Genomic DNA, 23,703 nt, shown 5'->3' on the forward strand with positions numbered 1-23,703 from the left:
CTCCGAGTTGAGAGTTGGTGCTGATACAAATGCTAAACACTGACCCCCAACCTCTGGTTTTCCCAGGCAAGTAAATGTCTGTGTACAACAGCCTTTGTTATGTATACCTTGCTCCCCCGATTTAAAGGTATTGGGTAAATAAATGTGGCTACAGCCAGTTACTGGGGAGAATGGAGGTAGGAGTGGTTTCAGTTACTGGGCTGGGGGTTGCCGGTAGGAACCTTGAGGAGAGAGAGAGGAGGAAGGAGAGAGAAGGAGAACAAGGAGCCCACCAGGAGAGCAGGTGGGTCGTGAGCATGTGGCGAGAAGCGGACCCTAAAGAGTGTTGGAAGGAAACAGCCAAGGCGAGAGTTAAACAGCAGGTACTTGGGGAGCAAGCGCATCTGGGAATTAAGTCTAGCATACAGAAAAATAAATTAAGGGTGAGTCAGTCACCCAGTAATTGTGCCAGAGCTGCCTAACACATCCACGGGACTCTGCCTCAATTATTGGGGGGCTGTGCGGGTCCTATTAATAACTGAGTTATTGTATCACAAAATTAGCAGTTACAACTCAGCGAGACTCAAAAAATTAAGAAGAAGCATATGGTTTTTTTCCCCTAATTTATAGCCAACCAAGGTAGACTTTGTGTCTGCCCACCAAATGAGGAGAAATGCGTCTGGTTTGGAGCTGAGATTTCCCACGTGGGTGTCCTTGTGGTTTAGAATCTTCCTGCTTGTTGGGGACCCGTTCCAGCTGTCTGCTCAACTGATTAATCACAACGCTGATCACCCCAGGTCTCTCCGCTTAACAAGGGACCGACCGTAGTGTGTGTGTAGTGTGTGTGTGTGTGTGTGTGTGTGTGTGTGTGTGTGTGTATGTGTGCATACACTTCCTGTCTCAGTCTCCCAATGCCAGGGCTACATACAATCACACCTGACTTTTTATATGGGTCCTAGGATTTGAACTCAGGTCCTCATACTTATACACCAAGTACTTCTACCTAGCGAACCATCTTCCCAACCCATGTACCACACTTCTGATGTTCCAGAACTTTCTTAAAGTAGTGAAGAAGGAATTTTCAAGGAAGGAGCAAACACTGGACATGTTTCTCCTATGTGTCTGTGTCTGTGCCTCAGACAGTTGGCACACACTCCCTTCGCCAAGGGCCTGATGAATGAATTATCTTTGAATACCACCTCAATGGCCCAGATGCCTCTGGCACGGGGGACTGGGATAGAATGCCTAAATGTAAGGGGATTGGGCATTTCTGGGGTGGCAGAGACCATGGTTTACGAGAGTCAGTCTTGTTCACTTGACTGGACTTGGGATGACCTAGGAGACACATTCCTAGACATGTCTGTTATGGTGCCCCCCATCCTAACTTTTACTGAGGACAGAAGATCTATCCTAATTGCATGGATCAAATACCAGCCGAGAACCAGCATTGATCTCTCTCTGCCCCTAATTACAGTTTGGCCGCATAACTTCCCTACCGTGACGATTACCCCTACAAACCACCCACTCAGACCAGCCATTTCCCACTTCAAGTGGCCTTTGCCTGGCATCTTGTTTGCCACAGCCAGGAGAAAAAGCTAACTGTCACTAACGTACGTTAGGTGGAGAAATTGGCTCCCCAAGGGTCTCCTTGTTTAAGCGCCTTCTCAAACCTCCATATTGGGGCAGGCTGAGCCCCTGGCTCTGAAAACAGAGAGGAAAAAAACAGCAAGCTATAAAAATATCCCTCTCGGGTTGGGGATTTAGCTCAGTGGTAGAGCGCTTGCCTAGGAAGCGCAAGGCCTTGGGTTCGGTCCCCAGCTCCAAAAAAAAAGAACCAAAAAAAAAAAAAAAAAAAATCCCTCTCCACCTCGCCCGCCTGAAGTAATTGTCTTCTCCAAGGCTCTGTCTGCTACCCTAGGCCCGGTCCTGGAAGCTTTTAACCTACAAACAATCTTATCTAGGCCCAGAGTGTTTTCAGCCTCTGAGACTTGTGGCTGAGTAAACTCACCCTTTATAGTTCTTTCTGAGCTCTGGCTGGCTGATTCAACTCAGCTCTTCTGACTCAAACGCCTCCAAGCTGACTGATTCAATCTGGCTTCTCTTTTAGCCTCTGACTTTTTTGCTCTGCTTGGCCTCGTACCAACTCTGGCAAGCTGTTCTAATCTTCTGTCTGCTTCTGTCTTCATGGTGTCTATCTTGTGTATTCTCTCTCTCTCTCTCTCTCTCTCTGGGGAGAGGGAAGAGAGAGCAAGAAAGAGAACTGCAGGGAGGGAGAGAAAGAAAGGGAGGGAGGGAGAGAGCAAGGGAGACCAAAATGTCTGGATTATATAGAGATGATCCCTTGGGGAAGGGCAGCCCAGCCCCTGGGCTGGAAAGTTCAGGGTTGGGGGCAGGGTGTACCATTTAGGGACTGAGGGATGCTGGGAGACCAGGTCTGCTTTCATATGTAAAATAAGCACCTGGGTCTGAAACCAAACAATGGGTACTTCCTGTGCAAACTAATTGTCTATTGTTTGGGTTTAAAGGTATGTGCTACGGCTGAGCCAAACCGCAACCTGGAACAGGGTTTTTAGTAAATAACACAACCTCTGGCTTCACAATGTAATCAAATGCCCTGCAGCAGCAGGCAGCTAAAGAAAACTAGAAGCCCTGTGACCTTGACAAGGATTGTTAGGGGTTCGGTGGGTAGGAATACCGGCTGCTCCTCCAGAGGACCCAGATTTGGTTCCCTGCACCTGCGCGGAGATTTGCAACTGTAACCACTCCAGGTCCCAGAGAAACGGAGTTTTTTCTTCAGGTCTCCACAGGCATTGAATGTTTGCATACAGAAATACACGGGCGGCAAAGCATTCATACACATAAGATGTGTTTATAATTCTTTTACATTTTATAGCATTTTATTTAGTGTGTATGTGTGTGTGTATATGCAGCATGCGGGCATTGTTCCCCTGGAGCTGGGATTTGAACCTTCGTCCTCTGTAAGAGCACCAAGTGCTCTATCTACCCAACCATCTCTCCATCTTAGATGAAGTCTTTTCTAAGGGAAGTTTTTATAAAGGGATTCCCATTTCCCAAAGAGATCAACTGTAGCCTTTTCCACTGTGTAAAAATGCTGTGTGGGATGGTGGGGGAAATTCATTCACAAAACTAACCCCAGCATGATCTCTGGGTGCGTCACTGCTAGACATCTGTGAGCCACCCCATTGGCGGTCGCTTCATTTGCTCTCTCAGGTAGGCCATTCCGGTGATCCCTGCTGGATGTCATGAGCTCCTGCTTTGATGGTTTGTCTGTCTGTCCATCTGTTCTTCTAACTGCATGAGCCCCAAGGATGGATCCATCTGGATGATGCTCTTCATCTAGAAGTATCCAGAGCTGTCGTCACCCTATAGTCTGCAGCTTTCCAAAAGCTCACAGAATTTTTTTATATTTCCAGTTATACTTTCCTGCCGGGTGTTTTTAAGTCTGTGTAAATAATCACAGATTAAAATTTACTTGTTTAAATTTTACTCCATTTCACGTGAACGGCCATTTTGCCTGCAGGTGTGTCTATGCGATGTTTGTGTGTTCGGTGCCTGCAGAGGCAGAGAGAGGGCATTCCATCCCCGGACACTGGGGTTACCGGATGGTCATCAATTGCAGTGTGGGTCCAGGAGATCAATCTCAGGGCTTCTGGAAGACCAGTCCCTGTTGTTAACTGCTGTCATCACCCCGGTGTCCAAAAAGTTACATTCCAAGGAGAGCAGGCTGAGACTAGAGAGCTCCTAATGACCTTGAGCTGTAAATTATCTTCTAAACAAGGAGGCTGAATCCTGCCCCTAAGCACTGAGCCTAGGTGTTGAGGCGGTAACTGCAGGTTTAGCCACACCCTCTTCTAGCGTCCACCAGTACGCATGAAGGTGGGATGTATGAAGTCTAGGGCCAGGGACTGGGGTGATCAGCCTTTGCGTTAGGACATGATCAAAGGTTGGCTTTCTGTGGTCAGTGTCTCTGTCTCTCTCTCTGTTTTAAAGATTTGTTTATTTTACGTTTGTGAGTACACTGTTGCCGTCTTTAGACACACCAGAAGAGGGCATCAGATCCCATTACAGATGATTGTGAGCCACCGTGTGGTTGCTGGGATTTGAACTCAGGACCTCTGGAAGAGTAGTCGGTGCTCTTAGCCACTGAGCCATCTCTCTAGTCCTGGACTCTGAGGCAATCAACTGCAAATGAATGGAGATTAAAAACACAAACAGTGCTGTGGGGATGAGGGTCTCGGTCGGTCTTAGTTTGCTCCTCCATTGCCTGCCGTAACCACCAGTGGAAGCAACTTGGGAGGAAAGTGTTGACTTCGTCTTATACTTTTATCATGAAGGGAAGTCGGGGCAGACCTCTAGGCTCCAACTAAAGCAGACGCCATGGAGAGATACTACTTACACACTTGTTTTCCGGGGCTTGCTTTCTTATACTCCCGAGGACCACCTGGCTGAGACTAACTGGGCTGGGTCTTCCCACATTGATTATTAATTAAGAAAATAGGGGCAGGGCCTGGAGAGAGGGCTGGCTGGGTGGTTAAGAGCAATGGCTGCTCTTCCAGAGGGTGTGGGTTCAGTTCCCAACACCCACGTGGCCGCTCACGACTGCCCGTAACTCCAGTTTTCTGGCCTCTGTAGGTACACAGATACCAGTAGGCAAAACATCCATACCCATGAAACAAAAATAAATAAAAGTCCAGACGTGCTCACAAGCCAATCTGATGAGGGCCGTTCCTCAGCTGAGTTCCCTCTACCTTATGCCAAGTTGACTGACGCCAACCAGAGAGTCAACCACAGTTTTCTTTTTTTTCGCCAGTGACTGGCTTTGGAATGATGACCACATCATCAATTCTAGACAGGAAGATTCTTCATGACAGGACTTCTAGAAGCTTCCAGGCCATGCCACCTCGGCCTTAAAACTCCTCACCGTCCCAGGAGCTGAGTGGAAGGAGGAACCTCTCTTCCTCCGTGTGGTGGCCGTTCCTGGTTTGTCCACTTGACCACATCTGGAATGAACTACAATCCGGAAATGGAGGGGCTCACCTGTGATCTTGTTCTTGAAGCTGGAAGACACAGGCTTCTGACCTGGATTTTGACATGGAGATCTTGAGGCATGATGGCTATGAAAAGCTCAGGCCCAGGCAAGGTAGTATAGGCCTTTAATCCCAGGAGGCTGAGGCAAGCAGATCTCTGAGTTCAAGGCCAGTCTGGGACAAAACAAATCCCAGATCCAGGCATGGTGGTGCACACCTTTAATCTGGGCCACACACACCTTCTGCTGGAGGCCTACATAAGGGTTTTGGAAGAAGGAGACTCACTTTTTTTTTTTAAAGGTTTATTCATTTATTATTACATTTATAAGCTGTCTTCAGATATACCAGAAGAGGGCATCAGATCTCTTTACAGATGGTTGCGAGCCACCATGTGGTTGCTGGGAATGGAACTCAGGACCTCTGGAAGAGCAGTCAGTGCTCTTAACTGCTGAGCCATCTCTCCAGCCTGAGACTCACTCTTGTTCAACTGCTTGCACTTACTTGTCTGCACCTCTGTTGGAACCCACTTCTTCAGGATTCCAGCTTACACAGGAGACCGACTGAAACCACCCAGCCTCTGGGACTGAGCAACTACCAGATTCTTGGACGTCCCATCCACAGCGGCCCACTGTTGGGTTAGTCAGACTACAGGCTGTTGGTCATCACAATGAATTCCCTCGCCCTAGAGAGACATTCCGTGAGTTCTCTGACTCTAGAGAACCCTGACTAACACACGCTCCTGTAGACATTGCAATGTTCAGGACACTGAGTGACTGAGGTCATTGTCATCAGTGACTTTGATAGGGTCGTTTGGGACTGAGGGAGGCCACCCAGCACAGAGATGAACCACTTAGATTGACCTGGAGGTTCAATCTCCAGTCCAGAGGGTAAGAGTACTGGGTGCTCCTGCAGAGGACCCGGGTTCCGTTCCCAGTACATATCTGGTAGCTTACTACAGCCTCCATTCCCAGGAAACCAGGGTCCCTCTTCTGGCCTCTATTGGGGACCTCTATATGTGACATATAAAAATAACTCTTAAATCAAAAAGCCGCTCTCATGACAATACTGACCTCCTGATTATAACGAACCTATAATTCTCTTCTATATTTCCAGCTCACAGTGTTATAGTTTAAAAGATTATTTTTTTCAAACGTTACTTTTTAAAATTTTATGGGTGAGGGTGTTTTGCTTGCGTGCCTGCCTTTACACTGTTTACACTCAGTACCCTTGTATTTCTCTGTGTAACAAGCCCTGGCTGTCCTGGACTTGCTTTGTAGCCCAGGCTGGCCTTGAACTCACAGAGATCCACCTGCCCCTGCCTCCCCAGTGCTGGGCTTAAAGGCATGCAACACAGGGTCCAGCATCCAAAGATATATTTTCATTATTTAAAATGATGTGTATGTGTGAGCCTTAGTGCGAGGGCAGGTGTCCTGGAAACCAGATGTTGCCCGATATCTCTTATTGTGATATTTACTCACATTGTGATAGTGTGTTATTTATTTAAAAAAAAAAACTTTCTAGTTGTGTGTCTCAGCCCTCAGCACATACCTTGCGCTTCCTAGGCAAGCGCTCTACCACTGAGCTAAATCCCCAACCCCCTTTAATCTCAAACAATGGAGGTAAAGTGAGTTTGTAGAAGGAAGCACCGGTGGTGTTTGACAGTGATGTCTGAGTGGCAGACAAAGTGACAAATCAGAGGAAGATTTGACAGAATAGGATACGCCCAACTCAGGAGGGGGAAGGGAGGAAGAAGCAGTTTTACTGGGACAGTTACATACAGAGACAGGGTGCAGAGAGAGGACCAGCTACACAGAGGAGAGGTGAAGACAGAGGAGCCGGAGAATGAGAAGGAGCCAGAAGATTAGGACAGGCTGCCACAGTTACTCTGAGACTAAGCAGAGCAAAAAGTCAGAGGCCAGGAGAGAGAAGCCAGATTGAAGCAGTCCTCTCGGAGAGGAGTTTGAGTCAGAACAGCTGAGTGGAATCAGCCAGGCAGAGCTCAGAAAGAACAGGGAAGGTTGAGTTGATTCAGCAGCCTCAGCCTGAAATCATTCTAGGCCTAGGTAAGACTGTGCTGAGGCGGGGCTGGGGATTTAGCTCAGTGGTAGAGCGCTTACCTAGGAAGTGCAAGGCCCTGGGGTTCGGTCCCCAGCACCGGAAAAAAAAAAAAAAAGAACCAAAAAAAAAAAAAAAAAAAAAAGACTGTGCTAAGGCTCGCAGCTTCCAGGATGAGACCGAGGTTAGTAGGCTAGACCCAGGTTAGTAGACGAGACCCAAGTTAGGCTAGACCCAGGTTAGTAGATGGAAGGAACCTCTGAGACAATTATATCAGGCAGACAAAAGATACTTTTACAGTCAGGGGCCTTGAGTCCTTTTAGAGCTGGAGTTTCGGGCTCCAACTGATGTAGTTACGAGGAACCAAACTCGGTCCTCTGGAAGAGGAGCCATCTCTATAGCCTCAAGGTTTTTAACTTTTCATGTCATTCAGGAGTATTTGAGTGGGGTTTTTCTTTGGTGGCAAAAGCATCCTGTGTCCCAGGATGGGGGACAGTAGAGCTAAGTGGCACCTAGAAGCCTGCACGGGGCTCTTCCATTTGGTCTGTATAGCCCTGCAGGTCCAGCCATATACCTTGAATGGGTCGCACTGGGACCTCAATGTGGAGTCTGAGGGAGGCCTCACCAGTAGTTACAGACCACAGCAGAGATCCCTGCTGTTGATGGCAAGCCACGGCCTCGCTTGCTCATTACAACATGGGGTTACTTTTTTGTCAGGAGAACCTGTTCTAGCCTTGTGTGAAGGTCCTGTAGACACATTCCAGCCTTGGCAGCCATGTTGCCCTCTGTGATTTTTGTCTGAGCCACTCAGCAAGGAAGCCCGCTGTCAAACTGCAGCCATCCCTAGAAACACAACAGGTTGTAGGAATGAGTTACTCATACCCACTCCCTTGAGTCCAGCCCCTGGCCTCCAAGTAATACAGAGAGCCCTGGTGAGGAGAGCTGGGCTTCCAACAGGGACAACACCTCGTGAGGCTGGGGTGCTGGCATCCAGGGTGCATTCAGTGCTCTGAGTCACAAAGCACTGAGTGAATGATTGTAGCTGCTTCTGTAATTAGAATAGATAGGTATGGCAACAAAGGGGTGGAAATGGGACATCACTTGGCATGACTAAGCCCTAAGGACTTACTCACCAAATTGAGTGCATCTCATCTCTGACTTGGGCTCCCCTCCCAGGGATGCGGGGAGCACTGCCCCTGGAGCGGGGAGCACTGCCCCTGGAGCAGGGAGCACTACTTCTAGAAAAAGATGCAGCAGTGTTTTCCCCACAAGTCATTTTGAGATTTTTTTTTAAAAAAATATTTGTTTTGTGTGTGTGTGTAGTATGCACACCATGTGCGCACGGTAGCCAGACACGGGCACTCGATTCCACACCCTCCTGGGACTGGAGTTTCGGGTAGTTTTGAGGAACCCAACATGGCTCCTGCTCGCTGAGCCAAATCTCCAGCTCCAATTTTAAATCCTCTATCACTTGATTAGTGGAAAAAAGAGGGTTCCCAATGTTGGCCAGGATGACAGATACTGACTAAACTTGCCTATTAATTAGAAAGTTGCCGGTTTGTTGGATCTTAGCTGACTGGGCTCAGTCACTCTGGTCTTAGTCTGTGAGGTTCAGTGGAAAAAGCTCATGTAACACACCTGGTCCCCTGTGAGGCCAGAGTTTCCAAAGGCTAAATCATTTCATTAGAGGATCTACTGTGTTATCTTGTCCTGTAGGGCCCTTCGTGTCCTGGCGGTAAAATAAAGGCGGGGTGGGGTGGGGCGGGGACCTAAAGTCTGCAAGTCTGGTCCTTACTTGCAGTCACGTTGGAGAGTTCAAGGTTTGAATTTGTTTTAGAAGCTCAGTGCGGTGGCACACACCTTTCACCCCAGCACTCAGGAGGGAGAGGCAGGTGAGTTTCTGTAAGTTGGAGGCCAGCCTGGTCTATATAGTAAATTTGAGGCCACCTAGGGCTGAATTTTCTTCTTTCCCTCTTTTTATCCATCTCTCTCTATCTTTCATCCATCCGTCTCTCTGTCTCTCTCTGTCTCTGTCTCTCTATCTGGCTGACTGGAGGGCTTTCCTCTTTCATAGCCTCAATGCTATGTGGTCTGTGAATCTTTAATAAAGCCAGCTGGAAGTCTGAAACTCTGTGTGTTCTTGTAGGCACATCTCTCTCCGCTCCTGCGGGTGTCATGTCTGGAGCAGGCTCCCTTACTATCTGAAGAGCTGGTGGTCTTTCCAAGCTTTAGGATGGCATTTAGAAGTTCTTTCCGCACAGAGCCTTCCTCCCCAACCTGGATGGCCGCCCTCACTTGCCCCCAGAGCTGGCTAGCTTCTCTTGCTCGCATCCTGAGGCATGTTTAAGTTACTAACACAGAAACAAAAAATTTTCCTATTTATCCAGTCTTGTGAATCTTTTTGTTCACTTTAAAATGTGTGTGTATGGGCTGGGTAGATGGCTCAGCGGTTAAGGGCACTGACTGCTCTTCCAGAGGTCCTGAGTTCAATTCCCAGCAACCACGTGATGGCTCATAACCATCTGTAATGAGATCTGATGTACTCATACATAAAATAAATAAATCTTTAAAACAAAAAATACAAAAAAAGTGTGTATGTATATGCACGTGCGTGCGTGCGTGCATGCGCGCGCGCGCGCGTGTCCCGACATTCAGGAAGCAGAAGCAGGTAGATCCCCATGAGTTGGAGGCCAGCCTGGTCTACATAGCAAGTTCCAGGCCAATCAAAGTTATATAGTGAGTCCGTATGTCCAAAACCAAAACAATAATAAAATAAAATACTTATTTACTTTGCTTGTGGGGGACATGTGGAAGTCAGCTTGTGCCAGTTGGTTTTCTCCTTTTAGGATGTGGGTCCTGGGTATTGAAATCGTGTTTTTATGTTTGGCAGCAAGAACTTGGAAGTTCATCCACTAAACCATACCACCAGTCCTGGTTGCTTTGTATTTATGCTATGAACCGTAATTATCCCCAAGGCTAGAAATATATCCTTTCCCATTTTGTGGCCTTTAGAGGCATAAAATAGAACCTGGCTATCTTTTTTTTTTTTTTTTTTTTTTGGTTCTTTTTTTTCGGAGCTGGGGACCGAACCCAGGGCCTTGCGCTTCCTAGGTAAGCGCTCTACCACTGAGCTAAATCCCCAGCCCCAGAACCTGGCTATCTTGTCCCAAGTTATTAGTGACCAGGTAGCTCCAGGGAACCTGATCAAAATTTCCCCATTGTAGCCCAGGTTAGCCTCTAACTGGTGCTCATCCTGTGCTAGAAAAGAGGTGAGCTGGTACAACAGAATTCTTCAGTAACCCCTTGCCACATTTTAATTTGCTATGTTTGGACAAGCATTCTAAAAAAGATTTACTTTTTTAAAAGGGCTTATTTAATTAATGTACATGAGTACATTATAACTGTCTTCAGCCGCACAAGAAGAGGGCATCAGATCCCATGACAGATGGTTGTGAGCTACCATGTGGTTGCTGGGATTTGAACTCAGGACCTCTGGAAGAGCAGTCAGTGCTCTTTTAGTCCCTATTTTTGTTATTTTTAATTGTGTATCTGTGCGTGCTTCTGTGCACACATATGCAGGTGCTGTCGGCGGCCAGAAGAGGGCAGCAGATCCCTTGGATCGAGCGTTACAGGTGGTCGTGAGTCACCTCATGTGGTGCTGGGAACTGAACTTGGGTCCTTTGTTATGCTGAGACATATCTCCACTCCCCTACCAGAATTTGAAAACCAACCTCCCATTTGAACTTAGGCTCAGCCTTCTCACTAGAGAGCCGTGAATTGGACATGGGCAGATCTTGTCAAATTTGCATGATTCTTTTCATTATAGCTGATTGCCTGTGTGTGAGCGTATTCACAGCAGCTATGTGGAGGTCAAAGGATACCTTTCAGAAGCCAGTTCTTCCCTTTCACCATGTCTGGCCCACGGATCTAACTCAGGTTTTCAGACTTAGGGTATGGCACCTTTACCCCTGAGTTATCTCCCCAGCCCTATCACATCTCTTTGGCCATCATCATTGTCTAGCGAGAGACAATGTCAGTGACGTGATGTGATTTCCGTGACTTTTCCTAAAGATAAGTTTGCCCTTAGACTTCATGGTGATGAGAATCAGTAGATTCCCTAGCTAACCAGTTAAACTCCTTCAGCTAGTTCAAGACTGAGTATGGTGGCAAGTACTTTTAATCCCAGCACTCGGGATCTCTTCTTCCTCCAAGGCCACACCCACCCCACTAAAGCCACACCCACCGAGGCCACACCCCCAAACAGTGCCACTCCCTGGGCTAAGAATATTCAAACCACCACACCAGCCATCTTAGACTCACTGTGGCTGCTCCTGCTCTCAGTCCTCTCTTGACCACCCTCCCTCTCTTCACAGGGATCAGACAGCTGCCTTAACTCTCCTCTCCTTCCCAGCTACAGGCTAATCAGCTCTTTACTAACCAGTCAGAGGTCAGAGGTGATGGAGAACACTTTTTACCCATCTCTGAGACAGGAGGTGCTGGGCAACGCCAAATCCTGAATGCAGCCAGATCTGTGGGCACAGTAATCAGCATCTGAATAGGCAGTACACAAAACCAGCCCCCAACAGATCTCTGGGACCTTGAGGCTGGCCTGTTCGACTTGTAACGATACACTATCTTGAAATAAAGTAACAGTGACAACCAGGAACACACACCCAAACCCAAAGCCAAAACTAGTTGGAGTTGGTTTAAGAATCTTTGCATCCGGGGTTGGGGATTTAGCTCAGTGGTAGAGCGCTTGGCAAGGCCCTGTGTTCGGTCCCCAACTCTGAAAAAAAAAAAAAAAAAGAATCTTTGCATCCCTAAAGTGAGAAAGAATTGTTCTTTTCTCTAGTCCCTTAACATCTGCCCACACAGACTAGCTAGGACAATTTCCTAGAAATACTATTCCTTTGACCGAGTTGCTGTCACCAACCTCTCATCCTACGTTGGTCCTCACCAAATCAGTTTATACTAGCGCAGTTTTCTAGACTATATTTTTATTCGTGTGTGTGTGTGTGTGTGTGCGCGCGCGCGCGTGTGTGTGCGCGCTTGTGCGCTCACCTTCCTGTGTGTCGATGCACATGTTCTGGTGCCTGCAGAGGCCAGGAGAGAGCGTCAGATCCCAAGGAACTGGGGTTACACAGTTGTGAGCTGCAGGACAGGAGAGCAGGAAGGGCTCTACCAACTGAATCATCTCTCCATCCCCAGGATCCCGCTCTCAATCCAGCCAACCTCAGATCATTTCCCTTGCAACCCGAGAGTATGATTTTCACCTCTTGACACTCTTCCCTGCGTGTCCAGACTTCTTTCAGCCAAGTGTTTAAGGAAGGGGTATTTATTAGAAATAATCTAACAGGGAGTCGGGGCCCATTTTTCTTATTCAGTGCATTTTATTAATCCAGGGGTGCAACACTGAACCATTCAGAGGCCTCCCCATGGTAAGCTAAAGACAGTGGTACAGTAACTGGGATTATGAGCTGCTCCTGGGGTGCAGGGTGGGGCCCAGTGTGTGGGGGAAGGGGACTTGGTTCTCATGCCAGTTAGTTTTAAATAGTAAAACGCCCTCCTTTATAAACAAGTTAAGTTTCTCCTGAGTCTTAAACAAGTCTCCGTTGGGGTGGTGAGATGGCTCGGTGGGTAGAGGCTCTTGCTCCCAAGGCCTGAAGCCCTGAGTTAAAGCCTCGGAAACTCCCAGGGTAGGAGACAACTGAGACCTCTAGCTTGCCCTTTGACCTCTGCCTCACTGTTGAGTGAGCTCAGTAAATAAATACAATTAAAGAATAAATTCAAAATATAAAGTAAAAATCTACAGTTTTTAAAAACGGGGGGGGGGCTTAGAATGTTTAGTAAGGGAGCTCACAGTCGTAGGGGAATAGAACATGTTTGTTTGTTTGTTTGTTTTTTTTCCCGGAGCTGGGGACCGAACCCAGGGCCTTGTGCTTGCTAGGCAAGAGCTCTACCACTGAGCTAAATCCCCAACCCCCACAGTCGTAGGGGAATAAAAGAATTTGTTTCCTCCAAGATTCTGACCCCAGCCCTACCGTGAGTGCTCATAGGTAAACAACCATGGGTTCCCATGGTTATAGGCTGAGGAGCAGAAAGGGCATGGGGAAGGCTAAACATTCGGTGCCCAAGAAAGACCAGACACAATTAATTGCTTTTCAGCTCTTTTAAGTATTTTTCCTTTTTCTTGTGGAAAAATATAATTGACCCGATCGTGTAAAAGGCAATGTGAAGCCCTATAGCTCCGGGATAGCTATTCTACTTTTGAGTGTTAGTCCGCCATTTCAGTGAAATTTGGGTCTGGCTAATTTTGAGGGGTGTGTGTGAGCGCGCTCGTGTGTCCCAAGTTCTTCACAATGAAGTTTTGTTTGTTTTATTGAGACAGCCTCTCACCATGTGGTCCTGGATGGCCTGGAATTTGCTATGCACACCAAGGTGGCCTGGATCTCACAGAGATCTGTCCCCTGTGTGCTAGGATTAAAGTCGTGGGCAGAGCTCACTAGAGTTTTAATGAAAAAGAAGAGAAATAATAAGACAAATATTTAGAGTCAAAGGCGGAGTTCTTGTTTTGTTGACTTAATTTAGCGCTGTTTAATGGACAGGCCAGGGAGGGATGACTTCAAACTCTTTAAAACAGCTGAAGATTAAGGAGAATTAAACGCAGTGCCTCTGGGATGTCTGAACCAAATTTGTTTTTAATGACATAATTGTCGAATGTTACATCTGAGATTACATCCCAGCGAACTGGCTACGTGTGAGGTTATGCTACAGAAAACTAATTTCCTGTGTCAAAAGGGAAAATAAGGGTGGCTTTAATGTTTTAAGGGTGAGGAAGAGGAGGGGGGAGAAACAAGAGGAGGGGGGGAGAAACGGGAGTTGAAATTGCTCTCATGAAAATGACCAGGAAAGGCTGGTGACTGCGTGAGGAGGCTGCCATGTGCTTTCGGTGGCTGTTAAAATCACTTTAGGGACAAGCTGGGACATCTTCTGAGGGTATTCATCTGCCCATTTTAGAGGGTAAGGGTCCCTCCCAATCATGCAAACCAGGTCATGCTAAATGAACTTTGAGAACATCGGGGTCAGGAGACAAGTGGGTGATGCCCAGGTGCAACTGTGCAGAATAAAAGGTAAGGGGGAAACAAAGTGCCCTATGTAAATATTTATGTTTCTTATTGTAAAAGAACAAGAAGCTCCTATGTTTCTCAATTAAAAAAAAAAGTAAAAATAATTGCAATATTCTCTTCCTCTAGGGCCTTCCCTTCCACAATTAATCTTTCCACACCTTCCCTCCCGTGATTATTCCCCCAAGCTTCATAACAGTTGAGTAATTCACAGTATTTCTGCTTCAAAGCTTTCAAAGCACTTGGTGGGGGGGGGGCTTACTGGGCTCAAGCCACGCCCTTCCCTTCTTAAAAATTGGTTATTTTTTGCAGTACGTTATTACCATCTATCAAGAAAGCACTGTAAGGAAACCTAACTTCCTTGCTTCACTCAACTGGTAAATTCTTAACTATTTACTTAGGATGCCGATGTAAATAAAAAACACAAAAGTTTGGACCCTGAGGGTTTATTTTCTATCCTTTCGACTGTTGTTAACACTCAGGTCCTGGGTACCAGAGCCAATCGAGCAATCGAAAGTCTCACCAGCCGTTCGGGCAGAGGAAACGCTTTCAAAATATGTCATTCATCTTCATCCTTGATGGCATACATCCTTTATATGCATCATTAAGGACTGGTGCTTAAGATCTCAGTCTCGAGAGGTAAGCTTTCAGATTTTATAGGTACACGGTGCGCGTGGAGGGGCAAAGGAACCTTTCCTTCTATTTATTTATTTTTCCTTTTATTAGAACAAAAGCCAGCTTGAGTACACTTCAAAGTCTGGGAATTGCTGTTTGACAGGCCGGCAGTCTTTGAGAAAGCCGCTTAGTGCATTAAATTAACCGACTCCTGGCCAAATCGGATTCTAGGAGAAAAGTATTTATCCCATGCCTAGAGTGACAAACGGCATTACGAGGCAGGTTTAGACAGACTGTCAAACTTTTATGTTTACTTTAAAAAAAAACACGGATGGAAGTCTGGTCTGTGGCAGCCTTGTGTGCAAGGAGAGTCTCACCTGTACACACCACATGAGGGTCTTCCCCGGGCTGTCCGAGCTCCGGGAGGGAGGGGATGGATGGACCTGGCTAGACCTTTGTCCTGGGGGCCTGGGGAGGGACGAGTTTCTGGCAGCCGCGCGGCCACCTGCGCTCCGGGAAGTCACACACCGTGTGACCCTCGGGGGTCGCCCTGGGGCGAGCCTGGTGATGGGGGTTGGTAGGGGGGACAGGGCGGTTCCACCTCAGGGGTGAGTGTCCCCACACTCTGCGTCCGGGATGGGGGGAATAGCTCTGCGGATTCAGAGTGGGAACCCCGACTAGATCAGCTCTGGGGCAGGAGGCCCGGAGTGAAGCGGAGCCGCCTGCGCTCGGCCCCGCCGCGTCCGCACCGCCACCGTGAGGCCGAGCCGGGGACGGTGCCCCGTGGAGGTGGCGCCGCCGCTTCGCGCTCCGTCTCCCCGCCGCCGCGGCCGCCGCCGCGCCGGGCTCGGGCGGGGGCATCCGCTCCGGTCTCCCCGCGCTTTCGCGCTCCCGCTTCGCGTGCGGCGGCTCGAGCCGGGGAGGGAGCGAGGGAAGGGGTGGAGGTGGCGGGGGGAGGCCGAGGGGCGGATCCTGCCTGGGGGCTGATCCCTCCCTCCCCTCGGCCGGGCTCCGTGGCGGCAGCGGTGGCGGCGGCGGTGGCTCCATTCCCCCTCCTCCCCCGGGAGCGGCGGCCGGGCCCGGGGAGACGGAGCGAAGGGCGGGAGCGGGAGGAGGCCGCGCTCCCTCAGCGGGGCCGCGCAAGGAGCTGCTCGCTGGTCCGGCCTGCCGGCGCTCAGGGGGCCCCCCGAAGCGAGGGGCCCGGCCGGCAGCTGAGGTAAAATGGGGGCGGCGGCGGGGCCAGAGAGAGCGGGGGCGGCGGGGGCCGACTGGGAGCGAGCGCTGCGTGCGAGGGGGCAGCCGGGGCGCACAGGGGTGTCCCGATGGGGCGCGGGGGTGACGCGCGAGCTCTCCCCTGGAGCGAGGGCGGCGACGAGGCCAGGGAAAGCGCGCGAGAGGGAGCTGCAAAGCGCGGACCCCCTCCCGCACCCGCCATCTTGTTTCTCCCCGGTCCTGGCAGCGGAGCGGCTAAGCCCCGCCCTCCCCGTGCTCTCCTATTGGCTAGACCCGAGCAGAGTTCCGCCCTCAAGGGGCCGCCCTTGGCGCACGGGTTCCCCCTTGACGGGCAGGCCGGGCGGCCAATAAGTGCTCGCATCTCTGCGTCCCTCCCCTCCTCACCCTCCCCCTCGTTCGCTGGCGCTCGCTTTCCCTGTGAGAAAGGGTCGGACTTCGCGTCTGTCTGTGGTGCGCCTACCCTCTGGGCTTTTCTGGGAGAGGTCTCTCTCTTTTCTCCTTCGAGGGGGGTCGTGAAGGTTCCACTGGAAGAGGTGTCCCTTTAAAGGGGCAGGGACGTTGTCTGGAGTCTCCCCTGGTCTCTTGGGTCTCTTGTGTGGCGTGCAGGGCGGGTTCCGTCCAATTGTTGAAACTCCTCATTCGGGGGCCAGGGTGAGGTGGGCGAGTTGGGGCTCACGGGCCGCTAAGAACGTCTCTGGAGGCGGGTGTTGGGGATACTCGGCAGTGTGTATGTGGGAAGAGTTGTGTACGTGAGGAAACTCCCGCCAAAAAAAAAAAAAAAAATACCAACCCTGGTCTAGTTGTTGGCTCCAGGGAGGCGAAACTCTTCGTTTCCCACAGCCCGATCCGACAGGTTTGCTCCCCTTGACCGCGGGAGCCCCGAGTAGGGATGGAGACGATCAGAATGGGGCTCTTGTAGACTCTCCAAAATTGAGACTGAAGTGTGTGTTTCCTCTCCAGAGGCTGCTTGCCTTTGGAGGGTTGGGGAAATCGAGTCTGTTGGCCCGGACCACTTCTGAGACCTTGAGGTTTGTGCGCGATCTAGTGGCCCCCAGGGCTTCGGGAAGTATGGTAAAGGTTCTGTGTCCCTTTGCTCCAGAGGATCCTGTATGCCTGCCTCACAGTTGCTCCTCAGACAGGTTAGCTTAAGTCACACCTCGGGACTGAAAGAGCCCTTCACACTGTGGTTGCCAATGATAACTTAGGGATCATCCTTAAGGAGTAGATACTTTTGCCCTTGCTTTTTATTAATTTGACATTTGAATTTTTTTTTTTTATGCTCATGGGGTATGTTGCCTGATACATGGGAATCCAGAAAAGGGCTTCCAATACCCTGGAACTGGAGTTACAGACAGTTGTGATCCACGGTGTGGGTGCTGGGCACCAAACCTAGGTCCTCTTCAGTGCCAAGTTATTTTATTTATAAAAATGTATGCATATTGATGTTTTGCCTGCATGTATGTTAGGGTGTTGGCTCCCCCGAAATTGCAGACACTTGTTAGCAGTCATGTAAGGGCTAGGAATTGAACCTGGATCTTCTGGAAGAACAGCCAGTGCTCTCAACTGCCCTGAGCCCTCTTCTCTCCAGACCTATGAACATTTTACTTTTTTAAAGGGAGAGAGTTTCCCTATGTGCCACAGTAGTCTGAAAAACTAGATCTGGTTGGCCTCAAATTCCACAGAGAGAGGACCACCTCTGCCTCCCAAGTACTGCAATGGAATGTGTGCCAATGCGCCCAGCTCTGTTTCACCCATGCAGTTCAGAGGCAGAGAAACTCAACATTGTCCAGGTTACGTAGGACCAAGATTGGAACCTAGACACCTGCAGAATGTCTTTGAGAGATCACGGTGTCCCCCTGATGTTTGTAGCCTCCCAGCTTGGTAGATCTGGAGTCACATCAGCTTTGCTGGAGTCACCGTTTTCTGAGCTTCTGTTTTCTCATGACTGAAGTGAAGGTGTCTGCGCAGTCTCTCCTGAGGCCGTTGTGAGAAATACTAAGTTTGTTAAAGTAAGCTGAAGTGTCATGGCTTAAGTCTTCCTGGTGAGAATGGCCTTGGTGACTGCCTGCCACTGTTCCTTAGGGGCAGAGAATGCTGGGGGAAGCACAGCAGAGTAGATTAGATACAAGTATCGTGGGAGAGAGGTTTCTGAGGTAAATTGTGCATTGAGAATTCACCTCAGATACCGCCCCAATCAACTTGTCCTTGAGTCCAGTGAAGATCTCAGACAGGCTACTTAAAATGTAAAAGATCTAGTAGAGGCATTCCCAGAGCTTGCAGGGTTTGTGGTTGGAAATGCCCTAAGCAGTTGCCTTCTGCAGGAAGAACCTGTATATTATATTATATTATATTATATTATATTATATTATATTATATGTAGTATGAAGCATTTCTTTTTTTTTTAAGATTTATTTATTTATTTTATGTATGTGAGTACACTGTAGCTGTCTTCAGACACACCAGAAGAGGGCATCGGACCCCATTACAGATGGTTGTGAGCCACCATGTGGTTGCTGGGAATTGAATTCAAGACCTGTAGAGGAGCAGTCAGTGCTCTAACCACTGAGCCATCTCTCTAGCCTGTATGAAGCGTTTCTGATTGTTTTTACTCTGGACAGGGCCAAGAGATGGGCCTTCTAGCTATGATATGTCGCTTTAGACCTGTGACCTTAGTTAGTTAGTTAGATACAGGTTCTCACTGTGTAGCCCCGCCTGGCCTGGAACTCACTGAAGTAAGCACACCTACCTGACTCCGCCTCCCAAGTGCTGGGATTAAAGATGCGCACCACGCACCACTAAAGCCAACACTACACTCACTGCTTCTGATCCTCTGATAGAACTCACCGTGTTTATAAAGCTTGAAAGTGGATAATATTAACCGTCACCATTGTTGTCTTTGCCTCCCCATTGTAAAAAAACAAAAGAAAAACAAAAACCCAGGAGGTTAGCTAGGCATAGTAGCCTGCGTCCTGAGTTCATTCTGACCTAGTATCTTGTCTTCTGAAGCCTTAGCATGATCTTTCCCATAATTACCTGGTTTATTCAATGATCACTGCAATATTAGACCTTACCTTGTGTCATATTATACAGATCTGGGTACATTTTTGTCCCCTTAGTGGGATAGGAGTCGTTGAGGACAGGATCATAATGCTCTCCCTCAAGGCTGGGGAAATGGCCCAGAGGGTACAGGGCTTACTGTGTAAGCCTGAAGAGCTGAGTTTGAGCTTCAGCACCCACTAAAAGTCAAATGCAAAGTGGGCCTCTAACTCGAGTATTGGGTGCAGTGGGCTGGCCTGAGGCTCACCAGGAGCCTAACTATTCTTGTTTTCGTCTCCTAAGCATTGACATCAAAGCCTGACCATGCATCCTTAGACATATTTATATCAGTTTTTAATCTCTTTCTCCCAGGGGAGAAAGAGAAAAAGGTAAAAGGAGGGAGACGCCATGGGTTAGGAGTCAAGAAAGCACAGCCCCGGGGTTGGGGATTTAGCTCAGTGGTAGAGCGCTTGCCTAGCAAGCACAAGGCCCTGGGTTCAGTCCCCAGCTCCGAAAAAAAGAAAAAAGAAAAAAAAAAGAAAGAAAGAAAGAAAGCATAGCCCCAGGGGTGGCAATTAGAGTTAAGAGCAGCCCAGATAAAACATAGTAATAACTTGAGGTTGTTGATTAAAAAATAGATTTTAACAACATAGAGGGTAGATATCTGCTGAGCTCCAGTGCTAACTACGGCTTATTGTAAATAACGTGTGCATTTTACCCAAAAACCAAATGATCAAAGGCGGGGTAGAAACCCCAAACTGAACTTAAGTAAGCCCTACAACAGTTGGGACAGAGACACGTAGCTCTGGGTGTTCATTGACCAGCCAATCTAACTGAACCCCAAACTCCAGATTCAGCAAGAGATTTCATCCCAAACAAAATGAGGTGGCTCATGATTGAGGAAGACACCTGACGTAAGTTTCTGGCTTCCACGTGCAGACATACGCATACACACACAAACACAGAAGTATGTGGTTTCAGTCACCTAGCACTTGCGAGGGCTCGCTTTTCTAGGCATCTTTTCAGACACTTCCCAGGGAATAAGATAGATAACTCCTTCCTCTGTGTAGTTCACATTCAGCTAGAAGTAGAGTAACAAGCATGGTAAACTGGTAAATTACGTAGCTTAGAAGATGGTGTTACCAAAAACTAAAATAGGAAATAGGATGAACAGCCCATTGCTGGGTGAGGTAAGGGATTTGCTGTTGTTTTCCTCCCAAGATAGGGTTTCTCTGTGTAGCCCTGGGTGTTCTGGACTCCGTTTTGTAGACCAGGCTGGCCTGGAACTTAGAGATCTACTTGCCTCTTGAGAGCTAGGATTTAAAGGTGTACACCACCACTGCCCAACTGAGATTTGCAATTTTAAAGTGACCAGAGAAAACGTTTCACCGATGTGATGCTTGTAAAGAGATTTAAGAGTGAGAGGCCTTTAAATCAGCAGTTCTCAACCTGTGGGTCTTGACCCCTTTGGCAGGGGTCAAACCACTGTTTTCATAGGGATCGTCTAAGACCATTGGAAAACAGATATTTACATTACGACTCATAACAATAGCAAGATTACAGTTATGAAATAGTAATGAAAATAACTGTGTTTGGGGGAGGGGTCACCACAACATGCGGAACTGCATTCCAGGGCCGCAGTGTTAAGAAAGTTGAGAACCACTGCTTTAGAGGGGTATTGTTTAGACAGGAAACAGACCTTTTGGTGTCCATTTGAATGGATGGAGGGTGAATGAGTGCATGCAGCAAGGGACATCCAGCTCACACTCCCGTGGCCTTCTCTCCTTAGGCCTGTCTTCGTCCTTTCCAGTTGCCATGAGGAAGCCTCGCCGAAAGTCACGGCAGAATGCCGAGGGCCGGAGATCCCCATCCCCATACAGTCTTAAATGCTCACCCACACGGGAGACCTTGACCTACGCCCAAGCCCAGAGGATCGTGGAAGTCGATATGGACGGCCGCCTGCACCGTATCAGCATTTATGACCCGCTTAAGATCATCACCGAGGATGAGCTGACGGCTCAGGATATCACCGAATGCAACAGCAACAAGGAGAACAGCGAGCAGCCCCAGTTCCCCGCCAAGTCCAAGAAACCCTCATCCAAGGGCAAGAAGAAGGAGTCCTGTTCCAAGCATGCACCCGGCACGTCCTTCCACCTCCCGCAGCCCAGCTTTCGAGTGGTGGACACAGGGAGCCAGCCGGAAGCACCCCCATTGCCCGCTGCTTACTACCGCTACATCGAGAAGCCTCCGGAAGATCTGGACGCAGAGGTGGAGTATGACATGGACGAGGAGGACATGGCCTGGCTCGACATGGTCAATGAGAAGCGCCGAGCAGACGGGCACAGCTCCGTGTCGGCGGACACCTTCGAGCTGCTGGTGGACCGGCTTGAGAAGGAGTCGTACCTGGAGAGCCGCAGCAGTGGGGCTCAGCAGTCACTGATCGACGAGGACGCCTTCTGCTGCGTGTGCCTGGATGATGAGTGCCACAACAGCAACGTCATCCTCTTCTGCGACATCTGCAACTTAGCTGTGCACCAGGAGTGCTACGGCGTTCCCTACATCCCAGAGGGCCAGTGGCTCTGCCGCTGCTGCCTGCAGTCTCCCTCTCGGCCTGTGGATTGTGTCCTGTGCCCCAATAAAGGGGGGGCCTTCAAACAGACCAGTGATGGCCACTGGGCCCATGTAGTCTGCGCCATCTGGATCCCTGAAGTCTGCTTCGCCAATACGGTGTTCCTGGAGCCCATTGAGGGCATCGACAGCATCCCGCCTGCCCGCTGGAAGCTAACCTGCTACATCTGCAAGCAGAAGGGGCTGGGCGCGGCCATCCAGTGCCATAAAGTGAACTGCTACACCGCCTTCCACGTGACGTGCGCGCAGCGGGCCGGGCTGTTCATGAAGATTGAACCCATGAGAGAAACCAGTCTCAATGGCACCATCTTTACCGTGCGCAAGACCGCCTACTGCGAGGCCCACTCCCCAAGTGTTGCCACTGCCAGGAGGAAGGGTGACTCACCGAGGAGCCTCAGTGAAGTCGGGGATGAGGATGGGCTGAAAGAGGGTGGTGGGGAGGAGGAACAGGAAGAAGGAGAGGAGGAGGGCCAGGAAGGCCAAGGTGGGGTGGGCAGCCCCCTCAAGGGGGTGTCCAAGAAGAGTAAGATGACTTCAAAGCAGAAGATCAAGAAGGAGCTGGAGGAAGCTGGCCGAGAGACACCCTCCATCACTGTCCCCATGGTCACTGTCCCACAGATACCCTCTTACAGGTGAGCCTCATGAGACAGTCTCTTGCGGGACTCTTGGTTTGTTCTTCACAGTAGCCCAGGTCTTCGCCAACACCGTGGCTGGATGCCTGGTCTCCTCTGTGTTCCCTGATGGGCCTGTCACTAACTGACGGGTTCTGTCCGTGCCCTCGAAGCAATGTGCTTCCTTTGGTTCAGAGTGACATAAACCCTGGTGACAGTGTAAGTGACGTGGTAGCTTTCACAGTGACACTGAGTGACATTGTGGACAGGGTAAATCCTCACTGTTAACTGTCCCGGGGATCGCTATATGGTTATCATCTCTGGTCTTTGCAGAGATGATTAGTATGTGCAGGCTGTGTCCTTAAACTCATCTCTGTGACAACTCCAAGGGCTCTCACGCAGGCTCCCCAAAACTCAATTCCAAGTGAGGAGCCCTAAGTGTGTAACACCTGCCTTCTGAAAATCTCTCATCCGGGAAAGACTGGGAACTTGTTTATGAGGGATGTGTGTGGGTGGGGCAGTCCTCCTCTTGAGAAGCTTTACATTTTGGGGAAAATAGAGCTTTATAACCAAGCCTCCCGGCCCCGTCCTCAGAGTCCTCAGAGAGAGCACTGCACCTGTGTTAAACTATCTGTTCAGTAGCTGGGGATGCTGGTGGGTTCCAGCAGAGCCCACCTCAAGGCTGATTCCTTTAAAACATATACAGTAGAAGCTGGGTGTGGTGGTATACACCTTTAACCCCAGCACTTGGGAGGCAGAGTCAGGTGAATTTCTGGAAGTTCAAGTCTAGCCTGCTGTAAGTCATGAGTTCTAGGCCAGTAAGGGCTGCACAGCAAGCCCATGTTCAGAAAAAGAAAAGGAAAGGAGACAAGCTGTAGAGGAGGAGGGAATCTCGGAGACTATTCATCTAATGTAGTCCTTGCACCTTCTCCCACATTCCCAGATGAAGAAACCACAGCCACGGGAGGTAAAGTTGTTCTCTCCTTTGTTCGTTCAATGAGGTATTTATTGAGCACTTACTACATGCCACATCCTGTTCTAAGGGGTGGGATCAGGTGGGAAAGGTCAGGCGCTGGGCTGTAGGCGCTAGGCTGTCTTGAGTAGAAGGCTATGATAAAGGAGCATCTGGCAGGGTGCAGGAAATTGGCACTAGGAGAGGAACAGGCAGCCAGACCTGCCATGCTGGGAAGGTACCAGAACAAGATCAGGACAGGGAGGCTCTTATTTTGAGAACTTCAGCAACTCTGTGTCTTCCAGGCACAGAGATGGTCTTGGTTACCTCTTTCTTGAAGTAACTGGGTCAGTGCTCGGTCCCCATTTGTAGGGTGACCGTGCCCTGGGGCTAGCTTTTGGTTGTCATGGCTGTTTGAGGTG

General features: G+C 49.3%; 1 protein-coding gene across 13 annotated transcripts in view; it reads left to right on the forward strand.

The window, feature by feature from the left end:
* Positions 1–15,834: 15,834 nt before the first annotated feature.
* Positions 15,835–23,703, forward strand: part of Brpf3 (bromodomain and PHD finger containing, 3) — a 36,874-nt gene continuing 29,005 nt past the window's right edge. For 9 of the 13 annotated variants that reach the window (XR_015644720.1, XR_015644721.1, XR_015644722.1 and 6 more), the window contains exons 1-2: positions 15,835–16,037; positions 20,880–22,350. Coding sequence is in view for 5 of the 13 variants with exons in the window: in XM_087597396.1 (XP_087453522.1) it covers positions 20,906–22,350 (1,445 nt within the window). In the remaining 8 variants the exon portion in view is untranslated. 13 annotated transcript variants of the gene reach the window in all.

This window comes from Rattus norvegicus, chromosome 20 (assembly GCF_021556685.1).
Source record: "Rattus norvegicus strain SHRSP/BbbUtx chromosome 20, alternate assembly SHRSP_T2T, whole genome shotgun sequence".
Taxonomy (NCBI): Eukaryota; Metazoa; Chordata; class Mammalia; order Rodentia; family Muridae; genus Rattus; species Rattus norvegicus.